This window comes from Oncorhynchus kisutch, linkage group LG29 (genome assembly GCF_002021735.2).
Source record: "Oncorhynchus kisutch isolate 150728-3 linkage group LG29, Okis_V2, whole genome shotgun sequence".
Classification (NCBI taxonomy): Eukaryota; Metazoa; Chordata; class Actinopteri; order Salmoniformes; family Salmonidae; genus Oncorhynchus; species Oncorhynchus kisutch.
The window spans coordinates 40,766,459-40,794,353 of record NC_034202.2 but is presented as its reverse complement, the minus strand read 5'-3'; the positions used below and the strand labels follow the sequence as shown (position 1 = coordinate 40,794,353).

The 27,895-nt window shown below is 48.9% G+C and overlaps 1 protein-coding gene across 1 annotated transcript; it reads right to left on the bottom strand.

Moving 5' to 3' along the window:
* Positions 1-99: 99 nt before the first annotated feature.
* On the bottom strand, positions 100-14,929 carry LOC109883812 (large neutral amino acids transporter small subunit 4-like; the record flags this gene model as incomplete). Its single annotated transcript, XM_031809611.1, has 8 exons — positions 100-563; positions 2,149-2,222; positions 3,963-4,089; positions 5,067-5,199; positions 11,351-11,494; positions 12,189-12,385; positions 14,530-14,663; positions 14,765-14,929. Coding segments are annotated over 8 exons (1,260 nt in total), but the record flags the coding sequence as incomplete, so codon positions are not given.
* Positions 14,930-27,895: the final 12,966 nt, after the last annotated feature.

Genomic DNA, 27,895 nt, shown 5'->3' with positions numbered 1-27,895 from the left:
CCCTCTCTCCTCCCCCTACCTTTCCTCCCCCTCTCCCCCCTACCTCTCCTCCCCCTCTCCCCCCTACCTCCCCTTACCTCTCCTCCCCCTACCTCTCCTCCCCCTACCTCTCCTCCCTCTCTCCTCCCCCTCATACTCCTTACTCTATTTGAGGCCTTCAGGTTTGCCAGATCTTGAGGTATATCTTGGAGTCCTGGTCTCTGTCTCTCCCTCTCCCCTCTCTCCACCCTCTCCTCCCCTCTCTCCTCCCTCTCTCCTCCCCCTCATACTCCTTCCTCTAGAGGAGGCCTTCAGGTTTGCCAGACCCGTGGTTCTTGAGGTATATCTTGGAGTCCTGGTCTCTGTCCTGTATCCGTCGGTGCAGCGTGCGTCTGAAACACACCAGGTACAGAGGCAGCAGGAAGCCCAGCATACTGACCCCCAACAGGCCTACATTCACCCAGAGTGGGTCTCCCTTCAGAGGGCCCATCATGGCCATGAAGAGCGGCTGCTGGAACAGAGCAAACAGAGCAGACACCAGAGACTGCATCCCCGTCAGACTGCCAAACTGAGACGACGGGTACCTAGAGAGATACAGAAAACAACATCAATATACACACACACACACACACACACACACACCCTGTGTGACATTATAGAAGTACTCACACAGCAGCACAGAGACCTCCGGTAACAGAGTGGATTATAGAAGTACTCACACAGCAGCATAGAGACCTCCGGTAACAGAGTGGATTATAGAAGTACTCACACAGCAGCATAGAGACCTCCGGTAGCAGAGTGGATTATAGAAGTACTCACACAGCAGCATAGAGACCTCCGGTAGCAGAGTGGATTATAGAAGTACTCACACAGCAGCATAGAGACCTCCGGTAACAGAGTGGATTATAGAAGTACTCACACAGCAGCATAGAGACCTCCGGTAGCAGAGTGGATTATAGAAGTACTCACACAGCAGCATAGAGACCTCCGGTAGCAGAGTGGAATATAGAAGTACTCACACAGCAGCATAGAGACCTCCAGTAGCAGAGTGGATTATAGAAGTACTCACACAACAGCATAGAGACCTCCGGTAGCAGAGTGGATTATAGAAGTACTCACACAGCAGCATAGAGACCTCCGGTAACAGAGTGGATTATAGAAGTACTCACACAGCAGCATAGAGACCTCCGGTAGCAGCGTGGATTATAGAAGTACTCACACAGCAGCATAGAGACCTCCGGTAACAGAGTGGATTATAGAAGTACTCACACAGCAGCATAGAGACCTCCGGTAACAGAGTGGATTATAGAAGTACTCACACAGCAGCATAGAGACCTCCGGTAGCAGAGTGGATTATAGAAGTACTCACACAGCAGCATAGAGACCTCCGGTAACAGAGTGGATTATAGAAGTACTCACACAGCAGCATAGAGACCTCCGGTAGCAGAGTGGATTATAGAAGTACTCACACAGCAGCATAGAGACCTCCGGTAGCACAGTGGAATATAGAAGTACTCACACAGCAGCATAGAGACCTCCGGTAGCAGAGTGGATTATAGAAGTACTCACACAACAGCATAGAGACCTCCGGTAGCAGAGTGGATTATAGAAGTACTCACACAGCAGCATAGAGACCTCCGGTAACAGAGTGGATTATAGAAGTACTCACACAGCAGCATAGAGACCTCCGGTAGCAGAGGGGATTATAGAAGTACTCACACAGCAGCATAGAGACCTCCGGTAACAGAGTGGATTATAGAAGTACTCACACAGCAGCATAGAGACCTCCGGTAGCAGAGTGGATTATAGAAGTACTCACACAGCAGCATAGAGACCTCCGGTAGCAGAGTGGATTATAGAAGTACTCACACAGCAGCATAGAGACCTCCGGTAGCAGAGTGGATTATAGAAGTACTCACACAGCAGCATAGAGACCTCCGGTAGCAGAGTGGATTATAGAAGTACTCACACAGCAGCATAGAGACCTCTGGTAGCAGAGTGGATTATAGAAGTACTCACACAGCAGCATAGAGACCTCCGGTAGCAGAGTGGATTATAGAAGTACTCACACAGCAGCATAGAGACCTCCGGTAGCAGAGTGGATTATAGAAATACTCACACAGCAGCATAGAGACCTCCGGTAGCAGAGTGGATTATAGAAGTACTCACACAGCAGCATAGAGACCTCCGGTAGCAGAGTGGATGAACCCTCTCACAACAGTGTGGAGGACAAATGACAAGATCTGAGAAGAGAAGGAATAAATCAGACGACAGTCAGTCTGGTAGCCAAAATGGATACAGGGGTGTCCAGGGAGTAGGGGCTAGGGTATAGGGGCTAGGATATAGGGGCTAGGGTATAGGGGCTAGGGTGTAGGGGCTAGGGTATAGGGGCTAGGGTGTAGGGGCTAGGATATAGGGTGTAGGGGCTAGGGTGTAGGGGCTAGGGTGTAGGGGCTAGGGTATAACGGCTATGGCGTAGGGGCTAGGGTGTAGGGGCTAGGGTATAACGGCTATGGCGTAGGGGCTAGGGTGTAGGGTATAGGGGCTAGGGTATAGGGGCTAGGGTAAAGAGGCTAGGGTGTAGAGGCTAGGGTGTAGGGACTAGGGTGTAGGGACTAGGGTGTAGGGACTAGGGTGTAGGGTATAGGGTGTAGGGGCTAGGGTGTAGGGGCTAGGGTATAGGGGCTAGGGTGTAGGACAGGGCTCTCCCACCCTGTTCCTGGAGAGCTACCCTCCTGTCAGTGGAGGCTGCTGAGGGGAGGACGGCTCATAATAATGGATGGAAAGGAGCGAATGGAATGGTATTAAACACATGGAAACCATGGAAACCATCATGTATTTGACACCCATCCACTTATTCTGCTTCAGCCAATACCGCTAAGCCCGTCCTCCCCAATTAAGGAGTCACCAACCTCCTGTGCCTCCTGTAGGTTTTCACTCCAACCCTAGATGTAACTAACCTTCAACTTATCAACCAGTTAGTTATTATAATCAGTTAGTTAATAATTAATTATTTATAACTAATTAATTCGTTATTATAAAAACCTACAGGAGGGTCTCTCTCCAGGAACAGGGTTGGAAGGAAAACCTACAGGAGGGTCTCTCTCCAGGAACAGGGTTGGAATGAAAACCTACAGGAGGGTCTCTCTCCAGGAACAGGGTCGGAATGAAAACCTACAGGAGGGTCTCTCTCCAGGAACAGGGTTGGAATGAAAACCTACAGGAGGGTCTCTCTCCAGGAACAGGGTTGGAATGAAAACCTACAGGAGGATATCTCTCCAGGAACAGGGTTGGAATGAAAACCTACAGGAGGGTCTCTCTCCAGGAACAGGGTTGGAATGAAAACCTACAGGAGGGTCTCTCTCCAGGAACAGGGTTGGAATGAAAACCTACAGGAGGGTCTCTCTCCAGGAACAGGGTTGGAATGAAAACCTACAGGAGGGTCTCTCTCCAGGAACAGGGTTGGAATGAAAACCTACAGGAGGGTCTCTCTCCAGGAACAGGGTTGGAATGAAAACCTACAGGAGGGTCTCTCTCCAGGAACAGGGTTGGAGTTAAAACCTACAGGAGGGTCTCTCTCCAGGAACAGGGTTGGAGTTAAAACCTACAGGAGGGTCTCTCTCCAGGAACAGGGTTGGAATGAAAACCTAAAGGAGGGTCTCTCTCCAGGAACAGGGTTGGAGTTAAAACCTACAGGAGGGTATCTCTCCAGGAACAGGGTTGGAGTTAAAACCTACAGGAGAGTAGATCTCCAGGAACAGGGTTGGAGAGCCCTGGGATGTATTGTCTAGAAGCTGATACTGCCCACTACAGGGAGAACAGGCCATGTCTAGCTGTAGTTCCACTGTAAGGCCTATAGGAGGAGACAGAGCACTGCTCTCTTCTCATTCCTATATCAGCTGTCACTGACACTGGTCCTGGAAAACTGCTGCTCATTGGCCAAAAGGTGGTGAGGAGGCGTGACAGTTGGACGGAGCACTCACCTGCAGAGGGAGGTTGGGCACCAGGCAGGTGATGCCAAATCCCACCAATAGGACGTTGGTCAGGATGAATGCTCGCATGGCATTGGTCACCTTCTGGATCTGTCTGTCTCTGCGCTTGGGCTGATCCCTGGGGGGGAGAGGGAGGGGATATGAGAGGGGACATAAGAGTGGAGGTGAAGGGGATGAGAGGGGAAACTAGAGGAAGTCAGAACCTATTCCCAACCTAACCTTATCCAGAACAGCTTCCATTAGTGCATTCATCTCCAGATAGCTAGGTGGACCAGTCATAGTCAGTACAATCATCTCCAGATAGCTAGGTGGACCAGTCATAGTCAGTACATTCATCTTCAGATAGCTAGGTGGACCAGTCATAGTCAGTACATTCATCTTCAGATAGCTAGGTGGACCAGTCATAGTCAGTACATTCATCTTCAGATAGCTAGGTGGACCAGTCATAGTCAGTACATTCATCTCCAGATAGCCCTAGGAACTAACCACTAGGAACTAACCCCTAGCCCCTTGGAACTAAACCCTAGCCTCTAGGAACTAACCCCTAGGAACTAACCCCTAGGAACTAACCACTAGGAACTAACCCCTAGGAATTTACCCCTAGGAACTAACCCCTAGGAACTAACCCCTAGGAACTAACCCCTAGGAACTAGCCCCTAGGAACTAACCCCTAGCCCCTAGGAACTAACCCCTAGCCCCTAGGAACTAACCCCTAGCCCCTAGGAACTGACCCCTTGGCACTAACCCCTAGGCACTAACCCCTAGGAACTAACCCCTAGGAACTAACCCCTAGCCCCTAGGAACTAACCCCTAGCCCCTAGGAACTAACCCCTAACCCCTAGCCCCTAGGAACTAACCCCTAACCCCTAGCCCCTAGGAACTAACCCTTAACCCCTAGGAACTAACCCGTAACCATAGAAGGTAAGGGCTACTTGCTAGTGACTTCACTTGGCTAGGGTGTAGAGGCTTGAGTAGAGGGGCCAGGAGTTAGGGTTTATTTGCTAGGAGCTAGCCGTAGGGAGGTAGGGGCTAGGGGGGCTATGGACTAGTGTGTAGGGGTGTAGGGGTTAGGGTATAGATGACATAGTGTCTTACTTGCTGGCTGGTTCCTTCTCCTCCTCTTCATCTTCACAGTCCTTCAACTTCCAGTCCATAATCTGACCAATCACAGGAGTCGTCATCAGACACAGTAGCTGCAGCATGCCGAAGATAGAGGAGTACAGACTGACTGTATATTGAGGAGGGGAGGGGAGGGGGGAGGATGGAGGAGGAGATTGGAGCGGAGGGCAGAGGGAGGAGGGGGAGGGGTGAAGAAGGGGTAGAGAGGGAGGAGGGGGAGGGAAGGATGGAGGAGGAGAGATGGGAGGTGTGGAGGAGGGAGGGAGGTAGGAGGGAAGGGAGAAGGAGGGAGGGAGGAAATGAGGGAGGAGGGGGAAGGAGGGAGGAGGGAAGGGGTGGAGGAGGAGGGAGGGAGGGAGGGAGAGAGGGAAGGAGGAGGGAGGAAGGGAGAGAGGGAGGAGGGAAGGTGTGGAGGAGGATGGAAGGTGTGGAGGAGGGAGGGAGGAGGGAAGGGGTGGAGGAGGAGGGAAGGGGTGGAGGAGGGAGGGAGGAGGGAAGGTGTGGAGGAGGAGGGAGGAGGGAAGGTGTGGAGGAGGAGGGAGGAGGGAAGGTGTGGAGGAGGAGGGAGGAGGGAAGGGGTGGAGGAGGAGGGAAGGGGTGGAGGAGGGAGGGAGGAGGGAAGGTGTGGAGGAGGAGGGAGGAGGGAAGGTGTGGAGGAGGAGGGAGGAGGGAGGAAGGGAGAGAGGGAGGAGGGAAGGGGTGGAGGAGGAGGGAAGGTGTGGAGGAGGAGGGAGGAGGGAAGGTGTGGAGGAGGAGGGAGGAGGGAGGAAGGGAGAGAGGGAGGAGGGAAGGAAGGGGTGAGGAGGAGGGAAGGTGTGGAGGAGGAGGGAGGAGGAGGGAAGGTGTGGAGGAGGAGGGAGGAGGGAAGGTGTGGGGAGTACAGAAGAATAAGCAGAGAGAGTTAATAGACCTTGTAATAAATAACTTGTCCATGTTAATAATACACAGCGGTTGTTTAATATTCAGTTAGACTGGGTTAGCTCAGGGACAGCCCAAGGACTGGACTGGGTTAGCTCAGGGACAGCCCAAGGACTGGACTGGGTTAGCTCAGGGACAGCCCAAGGACTGGACTGGGTTAGCTCAGGGACAGCCCAAGGACTGGACTGGGTTAGCTCAGGGACAGCCCAAGGACTGGACTGGGTTAGCTCAGGGACAGCCCAAGGACTGGACTGGGTTAGCTCAGGGACAGCCCAAGGACTGGACTGGGTTAGCTCAGGGACAGCCCAAGGACTGGACTGGGTTAGCTCAGGGACAGCCCAAGGACTGGACTGGGTTAGCTCAGGGCAGGGACCGCCCAAGGACTGGACTGGGTTAGCTCAGGGACAGCCCAAGGACTGGACTGGGTTAGCTCATGGACAGCCCAAGGACTGGACTGGGTTAGCTCAGGGACAGCCCAAGGACTGGACTGGGTTAGCTCAGGGACAGCCCAAGGACTGGACTGGGTTAGCTCAGGGCAGGGACCGCCCAAGGACTGGACTGGGTTAGCTCATGGACAGTCCAAGGACTGGACTGGGTTAGCTCAGGGACAGCCCAAGGACTGGACTGGGTTAGCTCATGGACAGCCCAAGGACTGGACTGGGTTAGCTCAGGGACAGCCCAAGGACTGGACTGGGTTAGCTCAGGGACAGCCCAAGGACTGGACTGGGTTAGCTCAGGGACAGCCCAAGGACTGGACTGGGTTAGCTCAGGGACAGCCCAAGGACTGGACTGGGTTAGCTCAGGGACAGCCCAAGGACTGGACTGGGTTAGCTCAGGGCAGGGACCGCCCAAGGACTGGACTGGGTTAGCTCAGGGACAGCCCAAGGACTGGACTGGGTTAGCTCAGGGACAGCCCAAGGACTGGACTGGGTTAGCTCAGGGACAGTCCAAGGACTGGACTGGGTTAGCTCAGGGACAGCCCAAGGACTGGACTGGGTTAGCTCAGGGACAGCCCAAGGACTGGACTGGGTTAGCTCAGGGACAGCCCAAGGACTGGACTGGGTTAGCTCAGGGACAGCCCAAGGACTGGACTGGGTTAGCTCAGGGACAGCCCAAGGACTGGACTGGGTTAGCTCAGGGACAGCCCAAGGACTGGACTGGGTTAGCTCAGGGACAGCCCAAGGACTGGACTGGGTTAGCTCATGGACAGCCCAAGGACTGGACTGGGTTAGCTCAGGGACAGCCCAAGGACTGGACTGGGTTAGCTCAGGGACAGCCCAAGGACTGGACTGGGTTAGCTCATGGACAGCCCAAGGACTGGACTGGGTTAGCTCAGGAACAGTCCAAGGACTGGACTGGGTTAGCTCAGGGACAGCCCAAGGACTGGACTGGGTTAGCTCAGGGACAGCCCAAGGACTGGACTGGGTTAGCTCAGGGACAGTCCAAGGACTGGACTGGGTTAGCTCAGAGCAGGGACAGTCCAAGGACTGGACTGGGTTAGCTCAGGGACAGCCCAAGGACTGGACTGGGTTAGCTCAGGGACAGCCCAAGGACTGGACTGGGTTAGCTCATGGACAGCCCAAGGACTGGACTGGGTTAGCTCAGGGACAGCCCAAGGACTGGACTGGGTTAGCTCAGGGACAGCCCAAGGACTGGACTGGGTTAGCTCAGGGACAGTCCAAGGACTGGACTGGGTTAGCTCAGGGACAGTCCAAGGACTGGTCTGGGTTAGCTCAGAGCAGGGACAGCCCAAGGACTGGACTGGGTTAGCTCAGGGACAGCCCAAGGACTGGACTGGGTTAGCTCAGAGCAGGGACAGCCCAAGGACTGGACTGGGTTAGCTCAGAGCAGGGACAGCCCAAGGACTGGACTGGGTTAGCTCAGCGAAGGGACAGTCCAAGGACTGTACTGGGTTAGCTCAGGGACAGCCCAAGGACTGGACTGGGTTAGCTCAGGGACAGTCCAAGGACTGGACCGGGTTAGCTCAGGGACAGCCCAAGGACTGGACTGGGTTAGCTCAGGGACAGTCCAAGGACTGGACTGGGTTAGCTCAGGGACAGCCCAAGGACTGGACTGGGTTAGCTCAGAGCAGGGACAGCCCAAGGACTGGACTGGGTTAGCTCAGGGAAGGGACAGTCCAAGGACTGTACTGGGTTAGCTCAGGGACAGCCCAAGGACTGGACTGGGTTAGCTCAGGGACAGTCCAAGGACTGGACTGGGTTAGCTCAGGGACAGCCCAAGGACTGGACTGGGTTAGCTCAGGGACAGTCCAAGGACTGGACTGGGTTAGCTCAGGGACAGCCCAAGGACTGGACTGGGTTAGCTCAGGGACAGCCCAAGGACTGGACTGGGTTAGCTCAGGGACAGCCCAAGGACTGGACTGGGTTAGCTCAGGGACAGCCCAAGGACTGGACTGGGTTAGCTCAGGGCAGGGACAGTCCAAGGACTGGACTGGGTTAGCTCAGGGACAGTCCAAGGACTGGACTGGGTTAGCTCAGGGACAGTTCAAGGACTGGACTGGGTTAGCTCAGGGACAGCCCAAGGACTGGACTGGGTTAGCTCAGGGACAGTCCAAGGACTGGACTGGGTTAGCTCAGGGACAGCCCAAGGACTGGACTGGGTTAGCTCAGGGACAGTCCAAGGACTGGACTGGGTTAGCTCAGGGACAGCCCAAGGACTGGACCGGGTTAGCTCAGGGACAGCCCAAGGACTGGACTGGGTTAGCTCAGGGACAGCCCAAGGACTGGACTGGGTTAGCTCAGGGACAGTCCAAGGACTGGACTGGGTTAGCTCAGGGACAGTCCAAGGACTGGACTGGGTTAGCTCAGGGACAGTCCAAGGACTGGACTGGGTTAGCTCAGGGACAGCCCAAGGACAGGACTGGGTTAGCTCAGGGACAGCCCAAGGACTGGACCGGGTTAGCTCAGGGACAGCCCAAGGACTGGACTGGGTTAGCTCAGGGACAGCCCAAGGACTGGACTGGGTTAGCTCAGGGACAGTCCAAGGACTGGACTGGGTTAGCTCAGGGACAGCCCAAGGACTGGACTGGGTTAGCTCAGGGACAGTCCAAGGACTGGACTGGGTTAGCTCAGGGACAGCCCAAGGACTGGACTGGGTTAGCTCAGGGACAGCAATCTTCAAAAAATGTCATTGGAATTTACACTGTCTGAATTGGAATTGAACCTGGAATTGAAAATAAAAACATAATTGGAATGGAATTTTAAACTTTGAATTTCATTATAATTGTGCAAATTCCTTACTGGATGTAAAGCATTTGGCCTTGAATTTGAATGCAAACTGTGTTTTAAACCAATCAGATCATGTAAACACGATACATTAATGTATATGCATTATTTTTGTAATGTTTTAAGGTTAGGTTGTTCTGGTCCAATTAAAGGGATTGTTCAACCAAATTACAGATTGGTGTCCTTAACCAGTCTTATTGATGTTTCCATGCAAAGAAACTTACAGTCAAACATGTATTTTACACAAGGCTGGTATTGGGAATCAAACCCACTATCTTAGAGTTGTAAGAGCCATGAGCTACCAACTGAGCTACAGAATACAACATGTTGTGTGGCTTACTTCCAGCCTTGGAAAAATACATGTCTTCTACACACAACGTGAAACATGTTGTTTTAAAGAGCCATAGTAGTACAGCGCCCCTGGAGGACATTAGGGTGAAGTGCCGCGAGGGCACATCAGATGTTTTACCTTGGCGGCTATTGGAACCATGTAAACTGGAACAACCATCTCAGTAAATCCAGCGACCCACAGATTAGATTAGTATAGACAAAAACAGATGCTAATTATCTTTGAAAAATCACCCAATCAATATACATGCAAAAAAACACAGATATTGAAATAAAGATTTATAAAAAAAGCCATAGAGCATGCTGGGAAATATGATAATGATGGGCGTGGTTTTGAGTCAGTGTTTTACTCTACCCAGAGTACAAATGACACAAATCACACTCACCTCTGCTTAGTAACACTGGTTCTTACGCCACTGAGTGTTCATTTACAGTGCCTTACGAAATTATTAAAATAATGTAATGTAACTCCTGAATTAATTAATAATTAATAAACATTATTAGAGAGTCTACCTTTAGTGTTATTGTTTCATTAGGACAGACATGGCCAAAAGTATATGGACACCCTTTATTTAGTTCGTTATAAGGTAAAGTTGGCATTTGGAAATTTGCCGTGAGTGGCAGTAGTTGGCTTGAGTTGAAAGAAGTGACATGAAGTAACATTCAGGGAATTGGTCTAGAGAGGAAACTTAATTATGGGATTGTTATGGCAGAATATTACATTAGGAATTGTGGTTTTGAATTGACTGAGATTTGGAATTTGACATGGAATTTAATTGTTGTTGAACTGTTAAGGAAAAATATAAAATGAGGTTTTGTAGTTAAGAATTGAAGTAGGAATTGACTCCAACTGTGACATCCACACAGGTTGTTGTTCGTGGCTCACCCAGCCCTAGCAGCAGTACCCACCAGTGTTGAGGTCTCCAGGTTGTTGTTCGTGGCTCACCCAGCCCTAGCAGCAGTACCCACCAGTGTTGAGGTCTCCAGGATGTTGTTCGTGGCTCACCCAGCCCTAGCAGCAGTACCCACCAGTGTTGAGGTCTCCAGGATGTTGTTCATGGCTCACCCAGCCCTAGCAGCAGTACCCACCAGTGTTGAGGTCTCCAGGATGTTGTTCATGGCTCACCCAGCCCTAGCAGCAGTACCCACCAGTGTTGAGGTCTCCAGGATGTTGTTCATGGCTCACCCAGCCCTAGCAGCAGTACCCACCAGTGTTGAGGTCTCCAGGATGTTGTTCATGGCTCACCCAGCCCTAGCAGCAGTACCCACCAGTGTTGAGGTCTCCAGGTTGTTGTTCATGGCTCACCCAGCCCTAGCAGCAGTACCCACCAGTGTTGAGGTCTCCAGGATGTTGTTCATGGCTCACCCAGCCCTAGCAACAGTACCCACCAGTGTTGAGGTCTCCAGGATGTTGTTCATGGCTCACCCAGCCCTAGCAGCAGTAACCACCAGTGTTGAGGTCTCCAGGATGTTGTTCATGGCTCACCCAGCCCTAGCAGCAGTACCCACCAGTGTTGAGGTCTCCAGGATGTTGTTCATGGCTCACCCAGCCCTAGCAGCAGTACCCACCAGTGTTGAGGTCTCCAGGATGTTGTTCATGGCTCACCCAGCCCTAGCAGCAGTACCCACCAGTGTTGAGGTCTCCAGGATGTTGTTCATGGCTCACCCAGCCCTAGCAACAGTACCCACCAGTGTTGAGGTCTCCAGGATGTTGTTCATGGCTCACCGAGCCCTAGCAGCAGTACCCACCAGTGTTGAGGTCTCCATCGCTGAGGGCCTCCAGGATGTTGTTCATGGCTCCCATGTAGAAGATGAGACGGAGCTGAGTGATGGACATGGTGACCAGAGAGAGGATGAAGAGAGGGCTGCTGATGCTCTGCATGAATGACTGGGCTGCAAGAGAGAAAGGGTTCGGAAGGAGAGAGAGAGGGGGGGGGGGGAAGAGATGATTCCAAAAGCTATATTTTGCTATGGATTGTTTTTCACATGGCTGAAGTCATCTGTGTAAATGGTGGTCCTGTATGTAATGAGAGCACAAATAAGAACACCTGAACTAATTTAGGCTTCCCTCAACCAAGGGGCTGAATACTTAAGCAATGACTATATATATGTATATTTATAGTTTTTGTTATCTTCAAATGTTAGAATTTGTCTTCCAATTTGACAGTACAAATTATTTTGGGTAAAAAATAAAGACAATTAAATCCATTTGAAATCCACTTTTGTTTGTTTTGTAAATAGGCCTATTGTAAATGTTCATTATTTTTTGCGTCGCCATCTAACTTGAATGTTATTTTGACGGAGGTAATGACCTGTCCATCGATCAGCACAGTAATCGATTAAACAGGACCATGTTTGAAACACAATTGATTCTGAGCTTATGTCAATAGTTACACAGGTGATAATTGGGGTGAGCATATCTTCTTTGTTCAATGTGCTGTATGTATACTGTGTTATATAGCAAGTATATGTGTTATATTGTTGCGTAATGTTGACAGGAAGTTGAATGAAGTTTGTTGAGTTGTCAGAACATTGTGTAATGTTGTATGAATCTTTAGTGAATGTTGTCTGAACGTTGTGTCCTTACATTCCTCCTTGGGTTTTCTGCTGACCTCCAGGTCCATGGTTGAGAGACAGAGTCTGTGTCCTTCCTTAGTGGCCAGCTCTCTCTGCTTCAGACTGTTGCCCACACTCAGACGCTTCCCCACCTTGGTCACCTGATGGTAAAACTGCTTCCCTGTGATCTTGTGGTCAAAACCCAGCCAACTGAATTTTACCTTCACACTAGGGAGGAAGAGGGGGACAGGGAGAAGGGAGGGAGAAAGGATGAGGGGGAGGTGGTGAGAGAGAGAGAGAGAGAGAGAGAGAGAGAGAGAGGGGTTCACGTAACACAGTAACAGAGAGGGGTTCATGTAACACAGTAACAGAGAGGGGATCATGTAACACAGTAACAGAGAGGGGTTCATGTAACACAGTAACAGAGAGGGGTTCATGTAACACAGTAACAGAGAGGGGTTCATGTAACAGAGAGGGGTTCATGTAACACAGTAACAGAGAGGGGTTCATCTAACAGAGAGGGGTTCATGTAACACAGTAACAGAGAGGGGTTCATGTAACACAGTAACAGAGAGGGGTTCATGTAACAGAGAGGGGTTCATGTAACAGAGAGGGGTTCATGTAACAGAGTGGGGTTCATGTAACAGAGAGGGGTTCATGTAACAGAGAGGGGTTCATGTAACAGAGAGGGGTTCATGTAACAGAGTGGGGTTCATGTAACAGAGAGGGGTTCATGTAACACAGTAACAGAGAGGGGTTCATGTAACACAGTAACAGAGAGGGGTTCATGTAACACAGTAACAGAGAGGGGTTCATGTAACACAGTAACAGAGAGGGGTTCATGTAACAGAGAGGGGTTCATGTAACAGAGAGGGGTTCATGTAACACAGTAACAGAGTGGGGTTCATGTAACAGAGAGGGGTTCATGTAACAGAGAGGGGTTCATGTAACAGAGTGGGGTTCATGTAACAGAGAGGGGTTCATGTAACACAGTAACAGAGAGGGATTCATGTAACAGAGAGGGGTTCATGTAACACAGTAACAGAGAGGGGTTCATGTACCAGAGAGGGGTTCATGTACCAGAGAGGGGTTCATGTAACAGAGAGGGGTTCATGTAACACAGTAACAGAGAGGGGTTCATGTAACAGAGAGGGGTTCATGTAACAGAGAGGGGTACATGTAACACAGTAACAGAGTGGGGTTCATGTAACAGAGAGGGGTTCATGTAACAGAGTGGGGTTAATGTAACAGAGAGGGGTACATGTAACACAGTAACAGAGAGGGGTTCATGTAACAGAGAGGGGTTCATGTAACAGAGAGGGGTTCATGTAACAGAGATGGGTTCATGTAACAGAGGGGTTCATGTAACAGAGAGGGGTTCATGTAACAGAGAGGGGTTCATGTAACACAGTAACAGAGTGGGGTTCGTGTAACAGAGAGGGGTTCATGTAACAGAGTGGGGTTCATGTAACAGAGTGGGGTTCATGTAACAGAGAGGGGTTCATGTAACACAGTAACAGAGAGGGATTCATGTAACAGAGAGGGGTTCATGTAACAGAGAGGGGTTCATGTAACACAGTAACAGAGAGGGGTTCATGTACCAGAGAGGGGTTCATGTAACAGAGAGGGGTTCATGTAACAGAGAGGGGTTCATGTAACACAGTAACAGAGAGGGGTTCATGTAACAGAGAGGGGTTCATGTAACAGAGAGGGGTTCATGTAACACAGTAACAGAGTGGGGTTCATGTAACAGAGAGGGGTTCATGTAACAGAGTGGGGTTCATGTAACAGAGAGGGGTACATGTAACACAGTAACAGAGAGGGGTTCATGTAACAGAGAGGGGTTCATGTAACAGAGAGGGGTTCATGTAACACAGTAACAGAGAGGGGTTCATGTAACAGAGATGGGTTCATGTAACAGAGAGGGGTTCATGTAACAGAGAGGGGTTCATTTAACAGAGAGGGGTTCATGTAACACAGTAACAGAGTGGGGTTCATGTAACAGAGAGGGGTTCATGTAACAGAGTGGGGTTCATGTAACAGAGAGGGGTTCATGTAACAGAGAGGGGTTCATGTAACAGAGTGGGGTTCATGTAACAGAGAGGGGTTCATGTAACACAGTAACAGAGAGGGGTTCATGTAACAGAGAGGGGTTCATGTAACAGAGATGGGTTCATGTAACACAGTAACAGAGAGGGGTTCATGTAACAGAGAGGGGTTCATGTAACAGAGAGGGGTTCATGTAACAGAGAGGAGGTTCATGTAACAGAGTAATACAGCTTGTTGTTCGTACAGTTAAACATTCCTGATCTGACCCGGAGCTTGACCTATGACCTTTAACATGGCGGAAACTAGATGTGTGCGGTGTGCACCTGTAGTCCATGTCCTCTGGGCCAGGGAAGGGTTCCAGAGGCCAGTTGAAGAAGCAGTTAAAGAAGACGAGGCCGGAACAGGCTGCCCAGACAACCATGATGGTGATGAAGGTCACACCAAGGTCATAGATCACCTAAGACACAACAACAAAGATGATCAACTACATTACAGTTTCTTAAAGATGTTTCAGATACTTTTGGTGCGTGTGTGTGTAAACGTGCCTGTGTGTGTTACCTTGACTCCAGGGAAGGTGACAGCAGAGGAGGCATAGGAGCCAATCATCAGAGCAATGAATGTAGAACGCAGATTACCAAACATGTTAGGGAGCTGAGAGAGAGAGAGAGAGAGAGAGAGAGAGAGAGAGAGAGAGAGAGAGAGAGAGAGAGAGAGAGAGAGAGAGACAGAGACAGAGAGAGAGACAGAGACAGAGAGAGAGAGAGACAGAGACAGAGACAGAGAGAGAGACAGAGACAGAGAGAGAGACAGAGAGAGAGACTTTTGGTTTCCAGTCTTTTGGTTTGTGAAAGACTCCTGTCTAAACTGGTTGGGGTCTCTCTGAGGGTCAGAAAGAAACGCAAGGAAAAAGAGTCTGTATTTTGTTTATTAAACAAATACTGGGACTATATTCTTGGTGCGGTGAAAGACGATAGGAGGAGCAAGAGGCGGAGCAAGAGGAGGAGCGAGAGGAGGAGCAAGAGGAGGAGCAAGAGGCGGTGGATCTCTAGTGACACAGCGTTGACAGATCTCTAGTATTGTAACACAGCGTTGACAGATCTCTAGTAATGTAACACAGCGTTGACAGATCTCATGTAATGTAACACAGCGTTGACAGATATCTAGTAATGTAACACAGCGTTGACAGATCTCTAGTAATGTAACAGCGTTGACAGATCTCTAGTAATGTAACACAGCGTTGACAGATATCATGTAATGTAACACAGCATTGACAGATCTCTAGTGATGTAACACAGCGTTGACAGATCTCTAGTAATGTAACACAGCGTTGACAGATCTCTAGTAATGTAACACAGCGTTGACAGATCTCTAATAATGTAACACAGCGTTGACAGATCTCTAGTGATGTAACACAGCGTTGACAGATCTCTAGTGATGTAACACAGCGTTGACAGATCTCTAGTGATGTAACACAACGTTGACAGATCTCTAGTGATGTAACACAGCATTGACAGATCTCTAGTAATGTAACACAGCGTTGACAGATCTCTAGTGATGTAACACAACGTTGACAGATCTCTAGTGATGTAACACAGCGTTGACAGATCTCTAGTGATGTAACACAGCGTTGACAGATCTCTAATAATGTAACACAGCGTTGACAGATCTCTAGTGATGTAACACAGCGTTGACAGATCTCTAGGACTGTTGTTTATGACTAAAACACCCTTTCAAAAATAAACATGCAGTAACTGCAGTTGAGTGGAATATTTTGGACACAGTAATTGCAGAATACTGTAGTTATACTGCACTCTCGCTGCAATATTGTTTTGTAAAGGCAGTCTGAATTAGTCAATATTGTTTTGTAGGGGCAGTCTGAATTAGTCAATATTGTTTTGTAAAGGCAGTCTGAATTAGTCAATATTGTTTTGTAAGGGCATTCTGAATTAGTCAACGCTAATACATAAATCTGTAAATAATGTGGACATTCTTTGATGAGACAATCCATTTGACATCCCACTATACTTAACAGAAACTAAAGGGATGCTGCTAACCAGCTAACCAGCTAACCAGCTAACCAGTGCAGCACAAACAATTATTAATTATTCCACCAAAAGTTAGTTGGCCACTGTAGCTAAATTACAGTGGCCTTCAGAAAGTTTTCATACCCCTTGACTTCTTCCACATGTTGTTGTGTTACAGCCTGAATGTAACATGGTTTACATACCCCATAATGAATTTAACATGGATTACATACCCCATAATGAATTTAACATGGATTAAATACCCCATAATGAATTTAACATGGATTAAATACCCCACAATGAATTTAACATGGATTAAATACCCCACAATGAATTTAACATGGATTAAATACCCCATAATGAATTTAACATGGATTAAATACCCCACAATGAATTTAACATGGATTAAATACCCCATAATGAATTTAACATGGATTAAATACCCCACAATGAATTTAACATGGATTAAATACCCCACAATGAATTTAACATGGATTAAATATCCCATAATGAATTGAACATGGATTACATACCCCACAATGAATTTAACATGGATTAAATACCCCATAATGAATTTAACATGGATGAAATACCCCATAATGAATTTAACATGGATTAAATACCCCATAATGAATTTAACATGGATTAAATACCCCATAATGGATTAAATACCCCATAATGAATTAAATACCCCATAATGAATTTAACATGGATTAAATACCCCATAATGAATTTAACATGAATTAAATACCCCATAATGAATTTAACATGGATTACGTTGAGATGTTGTGTCACTGGCCTCTACACACAATACCCTATAATGAATTACATACCCCATAATGAATTTAACATGTATATACCCTATAATGAATTTAACATGTATATACCCTATAATGAATTTAACATGTATATACCCTATAATGAATTTAACATGTATATACCCTATAATGAATTTAACATGTATATACCCTATAATGAATTTAACATGTATTATATACCCCATAATGAATTTAACATGTATATACCCCATAATGGATTTAACATGTTAATACCCTATAATGACAAAGTGGAATTACGTTTATATTTTGTTTTATTTGTTTTTTACAATTAATTTAAAAAATGTAAAGCTGAAATGTCTTGAGTTAATATGTATTCAAACCCTTTGTTATGGCAAATCTAAATAAGTTCATGAGTAAACATTTAACAAGTCACATAATAAGTTGCATGGAGTCACTCTGTGTGCAATATTAATGTTTAACATGATTTTTGAATGACTACCTCATCTCTGTACCCCACATATACAATTATCTGTAAGGTCCCTCAGTCAAGCAGTGAATTTCAAACACAGATTCAACCACAAAGACCAGGGAGGTTTTCCAATGGCTCACAAAGAGCATCTATTGGTAGATGGGTCAAAAAAAAGAGCAGACATTGAATATCCCTTTGAACACGGTGAAGGTATTCATTACACTTTGGATGGTGTATCAATACACCCAGTCACTACAAAGATAAAGGCGTCCTTCCTAACTCAGTTGCCGGAGAGGAAGGAAACCGCTCAGGGATTTCACTATGAGACCAATGGTGACTTTAAAACAGTTAAAACTGAGGATGGATCAACAACTGTCACGCCCTGACCACTAACACCTCTCTCAGATTCTTCACAGTCAGCCCACTAACACCTCTCTCAGAGTCTTCACAGTCAGCCCACTAACACCTCTCAGAGCCTTCACAGTCAGCCCACTAACACCTCTCTCGGAGTCTTCACAGTCAGCCCACTAACACCTCTCTCAGAGTCTTCACAGTCAGCCCACTAACACCTCTCAGAGCCTTCACAGTCAGCCCACTAACACCTCTCTCAGAGTCTTCACAGTCAGCCCACTAACACCTCTCTCAGAGCCTTCACAGTCAGCCCACTAACTCCTCTCTCAGAGTCTTCACAGTCAGCCCACTAACACCTCTCTCAGAGCCTTCACAGTCAGCCCACTAACACCTCTCTCAGAGTCTTCACAGTCAGCCCACTAACACCTCTCAGAGCCTTCACAGTCAGCCCACTAACACCTCTCTCAGAGTCTTCACAGTCAGCCCACTAACACCTCTCTCAGAGCCTTCACAGTCAGCCCACTAACACCTCTCTCAGAGTCTTCACAGTCAGCCCACTAACACCTCTCTCAGATTCTTCACAGTCAGCCCACTAACACCTCTCTCAGAGTCTTTACAGTCAGCCCACTAACACCTCTCTCAGAGCCTTCACAATCAGCCCACTAACACCTCTCTTGGAGTCTTCACAGTCAGCCCACTAACACAGTCAGCCCACTAACACCTCTCTCAGAGTCTTTACAGTCAGCCCACTAACACCTCTCTCAGAGCCTTCACAATCAGCCCACTAACACCTCTCTTGGAGCCTTCACAGTCAGCCCACTAACACCTCTCTCAGAGTCTTCACAGTCAGCCCACTAACACCTCTCTCAGAGTCTTCACAGTCAGCCCACTAACACCTCTCTCAGATTCTTCACAGTCAGCCCACTAACACCTCTCTCAGAGTCTTCACAGTCAGCCCACTAACACCTCTCTCAGATTCTTCACAGTCAGCCCACTAACACCTCTCTCAGAGTCTTCACAGTCAGCCCACTAACACCTCTCTCAGAGCCTTCACAGTCAGCCCACTAACACCTCTCTCATAGTCTTCACAGTCAGCCCACTAACACCTCTCTCAGATTCTTCACAGTCAGCCCACTAACACCTCTCTCAGAGTCTTTACAGTCAGCCCACTAACACCTCTCTCAGAGCCTTCACAATCAGCCCACTAACACCTCTCTTGGAGTCTTCACAGTCAGCCCACTAACACAGTCAGCCCACTAACACAGTCAGCCCACTAACACAGTCAGCCCACTAACACCTCTCTTGGAGTCTTCACAGTCAGCCCACTAACACCTCTCTTGGAGTCTTCACAGTCAGCCCACTAACACAGTCAGCCCACTAACACAGTCAGCCCACTAACACCTCTCTTGGAGTCTTCACAGTCAGCCCACTAACACAGTCAGCCCAACCCAACCATGAAGCATCACGGCCCAATAAATGACATGGTACTAAACAGGCCTATAGATGGAGTGCAAACAGTACAGACATCTACCAAAAAGCAATTAGTAGACAAAAAATACAATCTCTCCTGGACAACTTTTTAGCCTTAACATTCTCCTTCAGCAACGAAGGTGTAAATTTGGCCATTTGGAACATAAACTTTATATTTGACAAATTAGCCTCCTTGGCTAATCTAAAGAAGCTTAAGAACAAACCAGAAATAACAGATAATGAAAGATGGTTTGATAATGATTGCAAAAATCTAAGAAAGTCATTGCGAAATATATCTAATCAAACAACACAGAGAATCAGACAACAAAAATATAGGCCTTCAATATGGAGAAACACTGAAGCAATACAAACACACCCTATATGGGGAAACACTGAAGCAATACAAACACACCCAATATGGAGAAACACTGAACCAATACAAACACACCCAATATGGGGAAACACTGAAGCAATACAAACACACCCAATATGGAGAAACACTGAAGCAATACAAACACACCCAATATGGGGAAACACTGAAGCAATACAAACACACCCAATATGGGGAAACACTGAAGCAATGCAAACACACCCTATATGGGGAAACACTGAAGCAATACAAACACACCCTATATGGGGAAACACTGAAGCAATGCAAACACACCCTATATGGGGAAACACTGAAGCAATACAAACACACCCTATATGGGGAAACACTGAAGCAATACAAACACACCCTATATGGGGAAACACTGAAGCAATGCAAACACACCCTATATGGGGAAACACTGAAGCAATACAAACACACCCAATATGGAGAAACACTGAAGCAATACAAACACACCCAATATGGAGAAACACTGAAGCAATACAAACACACCCAATATGGGGAAACACTGAAGCAATACAAACACACCCTGAGAACAAAGGAACAGAACATTAGAAATCAGATGGATGGAGTTGAGGAATCCATAGAATTAAACCACTTCTGGGAGAATTGGAATAAATTAAACAAACCTCATCATGAGGAATTGGCTATCCAAAATGGGGATATGTGGAGAAATCACTTTGGAAACCTCTACGGCAATTTAACAAAGAGCCCAGGACAAAAAGATATACAAGAAAAATGACAAATCCTTGAATCAGCAGTCAAAGACTATCAGAATCCTGTGGATACTCCAATTACAGAAGAAGAATTATTGGAAAAACTATGTACTCTCCAACCCCAAAAGGCCTGTGGTGCTGATGGTATTTTAAATGAAATGATCAAATATACAGACCACAAATTCAAATTGGCTATACTCCAACTCTTCAACATTATCCTCACTGCAGGTATTTTCCCTGATATTTTGAACCAGGGATTGATATAAAAATGGAGACCAATTTGACCCAAATAATTACAGAGGAATTTGCGTTAACAGCAACTTGGGGAAAATTCTCTGCAGTATTATAAATAGTAGACTCCATCATTTCCTTGAAGAACACAACGTCCTGAGCAGAAGTCAGATTGGATTTCTAAAATATTATCATACAGACCACATTTCCACCCTCCACACTCTAAATTGATAAACAAGTAAACCAAAACAAAGGCAAAATCTACTCGTGATTTGTAGATTTCAAGAAAGCATTTGATTCAATTTGGTACAAAGGACTTTTTTATAAACTAATAGAAAGTGATATTGGAGAGAAAACATATGATTTTATTAAATCAATGTACACTAAAAACAAATGTGCGGTTAAAATTGACAACAAGCAAGCAGACTTCTTCTCTCGGGGGACGGGGAGTGAAACAGGGCTGTTCAATAAGTCCAACACTATTTAACATCTACATTAATGAATTGGCAAAAACATTAGAAGAATCGGCAGCACCTGGTATCACCCTACACAACACTGAAATCAAGTGTCTGCTGTACGCAAATGACCTGGTACTGCTGTCTCCCACTAAAGAGGGGTTACAGCAGCACCTAGATCGTCTTCACAGGTACTGTCTGTAACGGCAGATTTCATCTGAAGAGGAGTAAGGATCAGACCAAGATGCGGCGTGATAAGTGTTCATTATGTTTATTTTAAAGACAAAAACTGAACACTAAAATACAAAAACAATAAACGTGAACAAACTGAAACAGTACCGTGTGGCGACAAACACGGAAACAAACACCCACAAACCAACAGTGAAACCCAGGCTACCTAAGTATGATTCTCAATCAGAAACAACTAACGACACCTGCCTCTGATTGAGAACCATACTAGGCCGAAACAGAAACCAAACATAGAAACACAAAACATAGACTGCCCACCCCAACTCACGCCCTGACCAGACTAAACAAAGACAAAACAAAGGAAAATAAAGGTCAGAACGTGACAGTACCCCCCTCCAAGGTGTGGACTCCGGCCGCAAAACCTGAACCTATAGGGGAGGGTCTGGGTGGGTGTCTGTCCACGGTGGCAGTTCTGGCGCAGGACGTGGACCCCACTTCACCAAAGTTCTGGTGCGCCTCTTCGCCCGCCTCCGTGGTCTCTTTAAAGCGGCGACCGTCGCCACTGACCTTGGACTGGGAACCCTAGACACTTGTCCCGAATGGATGGGGGATTCCGGCAGCGCCGGACAGGCGGGAGACTCCGGCAGCTCCTGGCTGGCTGGCGGCTCTGGCAGATCCTGGCTGGCTGGCGGCTCTGGCAGATCCTGGCTGGCTGGTGATTCTGGCATCGCCTGGCTGACTGACAGCTCTGGCAGATCCTGGCTGGCGGCTCTGGCAGCTCCTGGCTGGCGGCTCTGGCAGCTCCTGGCTGACTGGCAGCTCTGGCAGGTCCTGGCTGACTGACGGCTCTGGCAGGTCCTGGCTGACTGACGGCTCTGGCAGCTCCTGGCTGACTGACGGCTCTGGCAGCTCCTGGCTGACTGACGGCTCTGGCAGATCCTGGCTGGCTGGCAGCTCCTGGCTGGCTGGCGGCTCTGGCAGCTCCTGGCTGACTGACGGCTCTGGTAGGTCCTGGCTGGCTGACGGCTCTGACAGCTCCTGGCTGACTGACGGCTCTGGCAGCTCCTGGCTGACTGACGGCTCTGGCAGATCCTGGCTGACTGACGGCTCTGGCAGATCCTGGCTGACTGACGGCTCTGGCAGATCCTGGCTGGCTGGCGGCTCTGGCAGCTCCTGGCTGACTGACGGCTCTGGTAGGTCCTGGCTGGCTGACGGCTCTGGCAGCTCCTGGCTGACTGACGGCTCTGGCAGCTCCTGGCTGACTGACGGCTCTGGCAGCTCCTGGCTGACTGACGGCTCTGGCAGCTCCTGGCTGGCTGACGGCTCTGGCAGATCCTGGCTGGCTGGCAGCTCCTGGCTGACTGACGGCTCTGGCAGGTCCTGGCTGACTGACGGCTCTGGCAGGTCCTGGCTGACTGGCGGCTCTGGCAGCTCCTGGCTGACTGACGGCTCTGGCAGCTCCTGGCTGACTGACGGCTCTGGCAGCTCCTGGCTGGCTGACGGCTCTGGCAGATCCTGGCTGGCTGGCAGCTCCTGGCTGACTGACGGCTCTGGCAGGTCCTGGCTGACTGACGGCTCTGGCAGGTCCTGGCTGACTGGCGGCTCTGGCAGCTCCTGGCTGACTGACGGCTCTGGCAGCTCCTGGCTGACTGACGGCTATGGCAGCTCCTGGCTGGCTGACGGCTCTGGCAGATCCTGGCTGGCTGGCAGCTCCTGGCTGACTGACGGCTCTGGCAGGTCCTGGCTGACTGACGGCTCTGGCAGGTCCTGGCTGACTGGCGGCTCTGGCAGGTCCTGGCTGACTGGCGGCTCTGGCAGCTCCTGGCTGACTGGCAGCTCTGGCAGGTCCTGGCTGACTGACGGCTCTGGCAGGTCCTGGCTGACTGACGGCTCTGGTAGGTCCTGGCTGGCTGACGGCTCTGGCAGCTCCTGGCTGACTGACGGCTCTGGCAGCTCCTGGCTGACTGACGGCTCTGGCAGATCCTGGCTGGCTGGCAGCTCCTGGCTGGCTGGCGGCTCTGGCAGCTCCTGGCTGACTGACGGCTCTGGTAGGTCCTGGCTGGCTGACGGCTCTGGCAGCTCCTGGCTGACTGACGGCTCTGGCAGCTCCTGGCTGACTGACGGCTCTGGCAGATCCTGGCTGGCTGGCAGCTCCTGGCTGGCTGGCGGCTCTGGCAGCTCCTGGCTGACTGACGGCTCTGGCAGGTCCTGGCTGACTGACGGCTCTGGCAGCTCCTGGCTGACTGACGGCTCTGGCAGCTCCTGGCTGACTGACGGCTCTGGCAGATCCTGGCTGGCTGGCAGCTCCTGGCTGGCTGGCGGCTCTGGCAGCTCCTGGCTGACTGACGGCTCTGGTAGGTCCTGGCTGGCTGACGGCTCTGGCAGCTCCTGGCTGACTGACGGCTCTGGCAGCTCCTGGCTGACTGATGGCTCTGGCAGCTCCTGGCTGACTGACGGCTCAGGACAGACTGGCGGCTCTAGCAGCTCAGGACAGACGGGAGACTCTAGCAGCTCTGGACAGACGGGAGACTCTAGCAGCTCTGGACAGACGGGAGACTCTAGCAGCTCTGGACAGACGGGAGACTCTAGCAGCTCTGGACAGACGGGAGACTCTAGCAGCTCTGGACAGACGGGAGACTCTAGCAGCTCTGGACAGATGGGAGGCTCTGGCAGCGCTGGAGAGGAGGAATGCTCGGTTGAATGCTCCCCGTAGCCCGACCAGTGCGTCGAGGTGGAATAGGCCGCACTGGTCTGTGCTGGCGAACCGGGGACACCATGCGTAAGGCTGGTGCCATGTACGCCGGCCCAAGGAGACATACTGGAGACCAGGCACCTGGCTCGATGCCCACTCTAGCCCGGCCGATACGAGGAGCTGGAATGTACCGCACCGGGCTATGCACCCGCACCGGGGACACCGTGCACTCCACAGCATAACACGGTGCCTACCCGGTCTCTCTCGCTCTCCGGTAAGCACAGGAAGTTCGCCACACTCCCTGTGTGCCTCCCCCAAATTCATTTTTGGGGCTGCCTCTCGGGCTTCCTTGCCAGCCGTGTTCCCTCATATCGCTGGCTCCTCTCTCCGGCTGCCTCCGCTCTCCTGGCTGCCTCCACCTGGTTCCATGGGAGTTGATCCCTTCCAGCCAGGAAATCAGGATGACAAATATAAATTATATTTGGACACAGTTCTATTAGAACACACCAAAAACTACACATATCTAGGACTAAATATCAGCAACACAGGTAGCTTTCACATGGCTGTGAATGAGCTGAGAGACAAAGCAAGAAGAGCATTCTATGCCATTAAAAGGAACAGCAAAATCAAAATTCCAATTAGAATCTGGCTCAAAATTGTTCAATCAGTTATAGAACCAATTGCTCTATATGGCAGTGAAGTATGGGGTCCAATCTATACTGCAATACAGTTTTGCAAGACTGTATTGCAAGTGCAAAGAAAAACTCATGTAGAGCAGAATGGGGCCAATACCCCCTTCCTCATTCAGATAGAAAAAAGAGCCATCAAATTTTACAACCATCTAAAAACAATTGACCCCAAAACATTCCATCACACAGCTCTACAATGTCAAGAGATGAAACAAGAGAAGAGTCCCCTCAGCCAGCTGGTTCTGAGGCCCAGTTCACCAACCCAAACCACCACATAGAGCCTCAGGACAGCACTCAGAAAAGCTGGCCCAACCAAATCATCAGAAAACAAAAAGAAAAATATATCACCTACTGGAAAGACACCACAAAAAATCTAAGAAAACTTCAATGCTATTTGGCTCTAAACAGACAGTACATGGTGGCAGACTATCTGACCACTGTGACTGATAGAAAACTGAGGAAAACATTGACTAGGTACAGACTCAGTGAGCACAGTCTGGCTATAGAGACCGGTCGTCTCTACAGGCTGTGCTCACTCTGCTCCAGGGGAGAGGTAGAGACAGAGCTGCATTTCCTATTACACTGTGACAAATACTCAGACCTAAGAGAATATTTCTTCCCCCAAATTATAATTCAATACAAAGAATTTGAAATGATAAAAGATGAAGAAAAAATCCTATATTTATTGGGTGAAAAGCCAAAATGTGCAGTTTTGGCAGCCAAGTATATGTCCTCCTGCCACAACCTGAGGGACAGCCAGTGAAAAGTGCAAAGTAATGTCGATAATATTTCCCATCTTGTTTTGTTTTCTCTTTCATACCACGTCATGTGTCTTCTCAGTCATGTTGACACTGGTCTACTACCAGGTCATGTGTCTTCTCAGTCATGTTGACACTGGTCTACTACCAGGTCATGTGTCTTCTCAGTCATGTTGACACTGGTCTATTACCAGGTCATGTGTCTTCTCAGTCATGTTGACACTGGTCCACTACCAGGTCATGTGTCTTCTCAGTCATGTTGATACTGGTCTACTACCAGGTCATGTGTCTTCTCAGTCAGGTTGACACTGGCCTACTACCAGGTCATGTGTCTTCTCAGTCATGTTGACACTGGTCTACTACCAGGTCATGTGTCTTCTCAGTCATGTTGACACTGGTCCACTACCAGGTCATGTGTCTTCTCAGTCAGGTTGACACTGGTCTACTACCAGGTCATGTGTCTTCTCAGTCAGGTTGACACTGGTCTACTACCAGGTCATGTGTCTTCTCAGTCATGTTGACACTGGTCTACTACCAGGTCATGTGTCTTCTCAGTCATGTTGACACTGGTCCACTACCAGGTCATGTGTCTTCTCAGTCATGTTGACACTGGTCCACTACCAGGTCATGTGTCTTCTCAGTCATGTTGACACTGGTCCACTACCAGGTCATGTGTCTTCTCAGTCATGTTGACACTGGTCTACTACCAGGTCATGTGTCTTCTCAGTCATGTTGACACTGGTCTATTACCAGGTCATGTGTCTTCTCAGTCATGTTGACACTGGTCTACTACCAGGTCATGTGTCTTCTCAGTCATGTTGACACTGGTCTACTACCAGGTCATGTGTCTTCTCAGTCAGGTTGACACTGGTCTACTACCAGGTCATGTGTCTTCTCAGTCATGTTGACACTGGTCTACTACCAGGTCATGTGTCTTCTCAGTCATGTTGACACTGGTCCACTACCAGGTCATGTGTCTTCTCAGTCATGTTGACACTGGTCTACTACCAGGTCATGTGTCTTCTCAGTCATGTTGACACTGGTCTATTACCAGGTCATGTGTCTTCTCAGTCATGTTGACACTGGTCTACTACCAGGTCATGTGTCTTCTCAGTCATGTTGACACTGGTCTACTACCAGGTCATGTGTCTTCTCAGTCAGGTTGACACTGGTCTACTACCAGGTCATGTGTCTTCTCAGTCATGTTGACACTGGTCTACTACCAGGTCATGTGTCTTCTCAGTCATGTTGACACTGGTCTACTACCAGGTCATGTGTCTTCTCAGTCATGTTGACACTGGTCTACTACCAGGTCATGTGTCTTCTCAGTCATGTTGACACTGGTCTACTACCAGGTCATGTGTCTTCTCAGTCATGTTGACACTGGTCTACTACCAGGTCATGTGTCTTCTCAGTCATGTTGACACTGGTCCACTACCAGGTCATGTGTCTTCTCAGTCATGTTGACACTGGTCTACTACCAGGTCATGTGTCTTCTCAGTCATGTTGACACTGGTCTACTACCAGGTCATGTGTCTTCTCAGTCATGTTGACACTGGTCTACTACCAGGTCATGTGTCTTCTCAGTCATGTTGACACTGGTCCACTACCAGGTCATGTGTCTTCTCAGTCATGTTGACACTGGTCTACTACCAGGTCATGTGTCTTCTCAGTCATGTTGACACTGGTCCACTACCAGGTCATGTGTCTTCTCAGTCATGTTGACACTGGTCTACTATCAGGTCATGTGTCTTCTCAGTCAGGTTGACACTGGTCTACTACCAGGTCATGTGTCTTCTCAGTCAGGTTGACACTGGTCTACTACCAGGTCATGTGTCTTCTCAGTCATGTTGACACTGGTCTACTACCAGGTCATGTGTCTCCTCAGTCATGTTGACACTGGTCTACTACCAGGTCATGTGTCTTCTCAGTCATGTTGACACTGGTCTACTACCAGGTCATGTGTCTTCTCAGTCATGTTGACACTGGTCCACTACCAGGTCATGTGTCTTCTCAGTCATGTTGACACTGGTCCACTACCAGGTCATGTGTCTTCTCAGTCATGTTGACACTGGTCTACTACCAGGTCATGTGTCTTCTCAGTCAGGTTGACACTGGTCTACTACCAGGTCATGTGTCTTCTCAGTCATGTTGACACTGGTCTACTACCAGGTCATGTGTCTCCTCAGTCATGTTGACACTGGTCTACTACCAGGTCATGTGTCTTCTCAGTCATGTTGACACTGGTCTACTACCAGGTCATGTGTCTTCTCAGTCATGTTGACACTGGTCCACTACCAGGTCATGTGTCTTCTCAGTCATGTTGACACTGGTCCACTACCAGGTCATGTGTCTTCTCAGTCATGTTGACACTGGTCTACTACCAGGTCATGTGTCTTCTCAGTCATGTTGACACTGGTCTACTACCAGGTCATGTGTCTTCTCAGTCATGTTGACACTGGTCCACTACCAGGTCAT